Consider the following 7,193-nt stretch of genomic DNA (forward strand, 5'->3'; position numbering starts at 1 on the left):
CGGTTCTAGCCGTACTGGTGCTGACTGCAAAAGATCAGCACAATCGAACTTGTCATTACCATTATGTACAAGAACAACAAAAAGAAATATGTGCGTTATAGCGACGCCATAGGTGAACTTACGTTTACAAACCCTAAGGACTTGTTTATTGATGCTTTGGAAAACCAACAATTCACCATGCCATTTGCTTTTCGACATTGAAGGCCTTGTTTTCACCAAAGCAGACTCCAACATGATCGAGAGGTGCTACCTTAGTAAAGACTTTTAACAAAGTTTCAGTGAGAACTTATGGTGTGATGCTATGAAATTGCCCAACCCAGAGCCAACCGGAGTGTAAGGAATACAGAGCCAACCGGAGTGTAAGGAATACGTCCTCTAAACGGGAAATGAGGATTGTGCCAGAAACGCTACGTAGGAAGACTATCAAGTAGTACAGTCATCGCATTGTACCATATGTTTTGCTAAGAATTGATCATTTATCGTTGTTCAAGTATTATAAAAGATCCCGAAGAAGGCTTCTCGTTTATCGACTGACTGAAGATCGAGCGAGCATGAAGCGATTGTAAGCGGAGCAACTTTAACAGAAAGAGAGTTAGAAGTGGGCACTGGAATACCATAAAGATTTATGGCCTCCTAAGAGTTGTGCGGGGTCGCACGAGCGAGTCTGTATTGCAAAGGTGCAAAGCAACTGCGTCCAAGCTGGTATAGTGATTCATAGGACGCTTTTGGACACTACAGGTTAGTTGATTTTAATATCTCAATAATTTCAATTCATGTTCAAACACTTCTTTGGGTGTGTAACTGTTGAATTATTATTATGACACCAGCTGTAGTATGATCGAAGTTTCTTTTGTGTGTTTTTGAAATCATTTCACTAATTCATGTTTTGTTCCATTGACTATATTGCTGGATATTTTGATCCGAATATGGATAACTAAATCACAGATAGAGGTAGAAAAGTAAACAATAATTTAGATGAGGAAATCTAGCAAAGGTAGACATTTAATGGACGCTCGATTGAAATATCAGAAGGAGTACAAACCATTCCAATTCATTCATACCGATCTCTTCGGTCCAATACAGGTTACGGCCGTTGATGTGCCACGATATCTTCTCGCATTCACTGAACAATGCACTAGATACAAATGGGTTTTTCCACTAAGAGAGAACGATTCACAAAGTATTACTGCACGGTTCTCCGAGCTGGTACAGTTTATTGAGACACAACTGGAAACAAAGGTTCTATGCTTCCAGATGGACCAAGGAACTGAGTTCACCAACAAAACAATCACACAATTTTTCCACGACAATGGAATTATTACTCGTTTCACTACAGTAGGTGACTCAAGAAGTAATGGGGTGGCCGAAAGGACTAATCTGCTCTTACTTAACGACTGCCGAACATTACTCACTTCCGTTCAAACTCCCTGATGATTTATGGTTTTATGCTGTTAAATTCGCCACTTTAATGCGAAATTCAATAGTAACCACAAGCACAAAGGAGTCACCAAGAGCAAAGGCCGGTCTGACAGGACTTGATATTAGCACAGTCCTACCATTCGGACAACCAGTAATCGTGAACAAACCCAAAACATTCAGCAAGCTACACAGCAGAGGTTGGAAAGGATACGCTCTGTGCCCATCATCAATATCATTCGGATACCTCATCTACGTGCCCGGGGCACCTCAAGATATAATTGACACCCGCCACTACCGAGCTATCCGTGATGAAGTAGGAACCTAAAGAGACAATTATAGACTCTGTTATCGATCACGCTGAAGAGACGAGATGTCAACGACAGATCTGACCATGACATCCCTAAAGAACCATCTCCATTACCTAACTTGAATTTCGATCCTAAGATGATCCCCTCACAGAATGAAAACTTGGGTGGTACCAACATACAGGTTGTTACCAAACCTAAACCCACTTTTAACATGGACCCTTCACTTTTGAAGATAATCCAATTCGGGTGGTACCACAGGAGCAAGAGCCCGGTTCCATATTACCACTAAGGTGATGAGTCCGAGCAAAATAATATCTCCGATCCATTACCAACCGCGTCGGATCAGCCCGATCCGACAGAGAAATCTCATTCGGGTGGTACTAGTGCACTTAAACTACCACCTTTGATGATCACCAAGAAAAAAGTATCAAACGTGCCGATTTTAAAACCATCAGTCAAACAGATGGTCAGTACTTCTCCCAAGCTAATAACAATAGCCACGGACGACGAGAACTCCTTTGAGGAACAGAATCAATCTGAACCTACATCTGAGTCTGAGTGGTATCCATCTGATCCCCTTTCGGGGGGCACCAATAATTCTGGAGAAGACGAGACAAGTTCTTCAGAGGAATCCTCTCCTGCAGACGCACCTGCGAATAACATGAAGAGGAAAAGAGACGACTCTGGGGAAATCGAAGACCAGGAGGGAACCACGAGTCAAGAATCGCCGCCGTCCTCAAAGCAGCGCATCCATTATGCTCAAGTAACCAAGAATCACAGCGAAACTCATGCGGAAAGACCATCCCTGAGTTACAAAGAAGCGATCACCTATAACAGCAATGCTGAAGAAAAGGAGAACTTCATCGCTGCGTATGAAAAGGAGATCAACCAGTTGCTCAAGATGAACACCTGGGAAAAGGATCAGCCTATCGAAGCACGGGACGTAAGAAAAAACCGAATATTGAACACAATGTTCATATTCACCACTAAGCGAGATGGCACTAAAAAGTGTCGATTCGTCGCTAGAGGTGACCAGCAAAAACCGGAAAACTTACAGGCAAACACAGTGCACAATTACGCACTAATGACCTGTATGGCCATAGCTTTGGACAATGATATGTTCATCACGCAGCTGGACATCTCATCAGCATATTTATATGCTGAGCTGAAGGAGGAACTATACATAAGGGCACCTCCACATCTACGATTGAAAGACAAAGTACTGCGGTTAAACAAATCACTGTATGGATTAAAACAAAGCGGGGCAAACTGGTACCAAATCTTAGGGTGATAGCTCCTCAAAATACTGATCTCGAAGTAGGAAATGAGTGGCCAAACAGTGATTTGTTCAATCGCAGTACCTACCGTTTTTATTGTAGATGGGGAGATAGAGTTCCTCTTTAAGTTCAGCATAAAGATATGCTGATGATACGTCCAGCTACGTTACCAACATTTCTTGTCCAGTACTAAAGTCATGCAAGTCATTTAGTGCGTAATTGTGCACTGTGTTGTCCTGTAAGTTTTCCGGTTTTTTGTCTGGTCACCTCTAGCGACGAATCGAAGCTTTTTCGTGCCATCGCGTTTTGTTGTGAATATGAACATTGTATTCAGTATTTTGTTTTTTCGGACATCCCGTGTATTCACGACTTTATCGTTATCCCAGGTATTCATTTTCAACAACTGCCCAATTTCCTTTTCATACGCAGCGATAAACTTTTCCTTCTCCTCAGCATTGCTATTTAAAGTGACGGCTTCTTTATAACTAGGGGAACGTCTTTCCGCATGAGGCTCGCCGTCATTTTTCATCGCTTGTAGGTACTAGATGCTTATAGGTACTAGATGCACTGTTTCGAATATGGCGGAGCCCTTGACTCCATTTGGCCTTGATTTCTCCAAGTCGTCTCTTTTCTTTCTCAAGTTATTAGTATGTGCCTCAGATGATCTGGTGGGGATGGTCGATGATGAAGAAGTTTTTGTTCGATCCTATCTTTTTAGGACCATCACAGGCGGTACTCTAAGTGCTCTCTCGTACCAGCCGATTGGGGGGGCCTCTACTGAGCTGCCCGATCCTTAGTTGGGTTGAGAGGTCGGGGGCATCAGTTCGCAGTTCTTTGTGACGTTATATTTGCTCCGTGGTATGACTGGCCTGTCTTCGGGCCCGAAGGGTCAATATTTAAAGTGGGTTTAGGTTTTGTAATGACCTGTTTTTCGGTAACACCTGACTTCTCATTCTGTGAAGGGATCATCTTAGGATCGAAATTAATGTTTGGTAATGGAGGTACTTCATTTTCATCTTCGTCGATTGATCTGTCGTTGATTTGTCGGGTCTCGGCTTGATCAATAATGGGGTCCAGGACAGTCTCCTGAAGTTCCTCGTCCAATTCGTGATACCAATCATCTATGGACCTGACGCTGAGTAAAAATAAGGTATTCAAACGAGGTTGGTGTCACCTCGGGAACCTTTCTGTGACGCTTTTGAGTTCTTGTCTATGAGAGAGGAAATACTCACTTAAATCTAGTGCACTCATCAGTGAATGCAAGTAGGCATCGTGCCATGGTTACAGCGGGAATCTTCACTGGCCCGACAAAACCACTAAGAGTAAACTCGAAAGGTTGAAATTCTAATTGATAATTCAATGTCAATGTCGAGCGCAAGACGTTTGTACCTTCCAATCCACTCATTTACTTGGATCACCTCATAGGAACCAGCTTTGATAGAGTCATTGAGAACTTTCACAATTACAATCCAAAGAATATCACCGCGTGGTCCTCTTCACATTGTGGATCTGTTGTCTCTGCCTACCGAGGCAAATTTCGAAGACAACCATAAGTACGGTTTTTTTTGCCATGAATGTGCCGTACCTATTCTCGGTACAGAGGTTTCTGAATTTTGGAAGGCATCGTTCTTTTATCATATCTTCTGGACTGAGAAGGTTGGCCTTGACGGTGGGTAGTGCATCCTCCTGTCGAGGACTTTTGCGTTTAGCTTTCCTTTGGCCTTCACATTCATAGAGTTTTCCCTGAGCATCTGCTAACATGCTTTTCCAGATTTGCAGATATGACATGCAGCAAATGATCTTTTTTCATGGACAGTCGTAAATTCCTTGCAATCATTTACAAGAAACGGCCCTCATCAATTTTATTTTGAACTTAAAAATCCTTGTATTGGAGTTCTGCATGCCATCGACCTAATGGACTTATTTCGTTTTCTCCAAGATCTCTTCATTGGGGTCTACTTGGAATCTGTCTTCTTCTTGCTGCTGAATTTTTGTTCTCACCTACCAATGGTAATTCTTTTGTCACATTGATTAGCCACAAGATCTCTTGCTTGACATAAAGAGCACTCATCATCAGTAAGTTTTCAGTTTCGTAAGCTGCATCGCTTTCTGCGTTAAAACTAAACTTGGTTTGATCTACTTTCTGCATCCCCTCATTCATACCCAGCTTAACACAGAGCGCAGATGTACTCAGTACCAATAGCGATGCCATCAGAGACGATTTACATAAGTTGGCCACTGCTTCGGATGATGTTCATAATAATTTAGGATTCCATTGATAAAGATTATCCTTATAATCTTCTTCTCTTCATAGTAGTTAAGAAACCTGTCAGCTTCCTCATATTAAATATCATTTTTTGAAATTCAACAGTTCCTTGATATTGGGCTCTTGTTTTCATAATTAATCTTCAAGCTCAATGTCTATTCCTGTGACTAAAGACCAAAAGATAGTCTTGAATTAGAATTGTTCGAAACATAATAAACCTTGCTCATAGTGCCTCCGTAATATCCTATTGTCTTCCGCTGAACACAGTTGAGTGGCTGATGTCATATCCATCTTTCCATGTCGCTACGATCTTTTTTAGTAGTTGAGACGCAAAAAAAGCGAGTCAAACTAAATAGTCACACCATTACCAGGCCGATTCTCCTCATAAATGTTGGAGGATTCGCGATTGGACCTTGAAGTCAATTCTTTCTCGGGGTGGCCAAAATCAGCGCTCTATGCCAATTTAATCGTGATCTGAATTATGACAAATTTCGTACAGGACGAGACTATTCAGTGCATTTTACTGGCCATAAACACCTAAATGGCCTGATCAAAACCACGGGTCCCGATTTGCATCTCTCTTCGCCTTTCGTTGTCACCTTTTTACATTCATTGTTTAATAGCTTGTCTTCTAAATTATGACCAAAATTTTTCGTCCTATCGTACCTCGAGATAATCTCAAAAGGTTAAGGACTCACCATCAAAAGACTGATAAAGGCTGACGAGCAATGATAATTACATTTAGGAGGATTGAACAGTCAGTTCCACTACTTTCAATGAGATCTATTATTTTGCTTTGTATCTGCTCCAGAACCAGCCTCTGCATAAACGGCCAGGCTTCTCTCAATTAGAGGCGATATCCTGAACATCATGTCAAGCTAGAGGCCATTGTCTTGTTAGATGGTTCCGTACTTCTTTGCGAGCTGTCAGTCTACTCCATCCACAATTCACAGTGATAGTTCATCTGAAGGCGGGCTGCTCGGTTCTTTCAGCCAAAATGGTCTAAGAAATGAGATGAGCTCATCTAGTATTTCTGGTCATATACACTCATGGCCCAATTTCATATATGTGCACCCAGGCCTATCCCTATGAGTCATTCAGATCTCACAAGCCCAATTCACCCCGTTCCAAAAGTGTTCAAGATGGCACTCGGAATTCTTTAAAAGTTGACGCCACGGTATTTGCCCAATAAAAAGAAAAATTCTTCGCAAGCATACGACAGAGCGCCATTGGTTACTGCAAATCACCCATCGGACGTAGGCACGCAGTGTACTAATGCATTTTTATTGTTATTGTCCAAATTACTCGAACTTACGATGTATATATAGAGAGTCATTTTGCTATTAAGCAAAGCATATCTTGGACAATACGTTATAGACGGGATGAAAACTATTTTTTCTTCAAAAGCTTTTTTTGGTCTGAAACTCATTCTTTTCATGCTTGCGGCGGCAGGGTCTGCTCAAGCCGCCGTCTTCCTTAAAAAAAGGATTACCAGTGTAACTGCTGGCGCGGGTGCTACTTTCTTCCTTAGAGCAGCATATGGTTCCAGTAGAATTTCAAGCGTTGCGTGTACGCCTGAGGCGCAAGCCGCTTTATCACTAGCATCCTGGAGCGACAACGCTGCTGGATGCTTAGTCTGGTCCGCAAGTGCTATGTTTTTTGCAGCGGTAGGAGCAGCTTTTGCATTTGCTGGTGTGGCCAACTGGAATTGGGTTTGGGAAACTGCCGGTACGGCGTCATCTATTTCCGCTAGAGGCTTAGCACTATTGATTACGCTAATACTTCTTCCGATAATCCTGTGACTACCGCCACTTCTCTGACAGACATGTTTTCGACCACTTCCTTGCAAAATAGTGATGATGGTTGGAGCTAGCTTCTTTGCTGTATTTGACACCATACAATGTCAGTTTTAATCATGCTGTA

The 7,193-nt window shown here is 42.2% G+C and overlaps 3 protein-coding genes across 3 annotated transcripts; 2 read left to right on the forward strand and 1 right to left on the reverse strand.

The window, feature by feature from the left end:
- Positions 1 to 1,354: 1,354 nt before the first annotated feature.
- TDEL0H00100 (uncharacterized protein) lies at positions 1,355 to 1,744 on the forward strand (the record flags this gene model as incomplete). Its single annotated transcript, XM_003683032.1, has 1 exon — positions 1,355 to 1,744. One exon carries the CDS (start codon positions 1,355 to 1,357, stop codon positions 1,742 to 1,744), a length of 390 nt encoding a protein of 129 aa, XP_003683080.1.
- Positions 1,745 to 2,133: 389 nt separating this feature from the next.
- On the forward strand, positions 2,134 to 3,018 carry TDEL0H00110 (uncharacterized protein; the record flags this gene model as incomplete). The annotated part of the gene is made up of 1 exon (XM_003683033.1): positions 2,134 to 3,018. One exon carries the CDS (start codon positions 2,134 to 2,136, stop codon positions 3,016 to 3,018), a length of 885 nt encoding a protein of 294 aa, XP_003683081.1.
- Positions 3,019 to 3,212: 194 nt separating this feature from the next.
- TDEL0H00120 (uncharacterized protein) lies at positions 3,213 to 3,533 on the reverse strand (the record flags this gene model as incomplete). Its single annotated transcript, XM_003683034.1, has 1 exon — positions 3,213 to 3,533. The coding sequence occupies one exon, from the start codon at positions 3,531 to 3,533 to the stop codon at positions 3,213 to 3,215; it is 321 nt and encodes a 106-aa protein (XP_003683082.1).
- Positions 3,534 to 7,193: the final 3,660 nt, after the last annotated feature.

The sequence above is a fragment of the Torulaspora delbrueckii genome, chromosome 8 (assembly GCF_000243375.1).
Source record: "Torulaspora delbrueckii CBS 1146 chromosome 8, complete genome".
Taxonomy (NCBI): domain Eukaryota; kingdom Fungi; phylum Ascomycota; class Saccharomycetes; order Saccharomycetales; family Saccharomycetaceae; genus Torulaspora; species Torulaspora delbrueckii.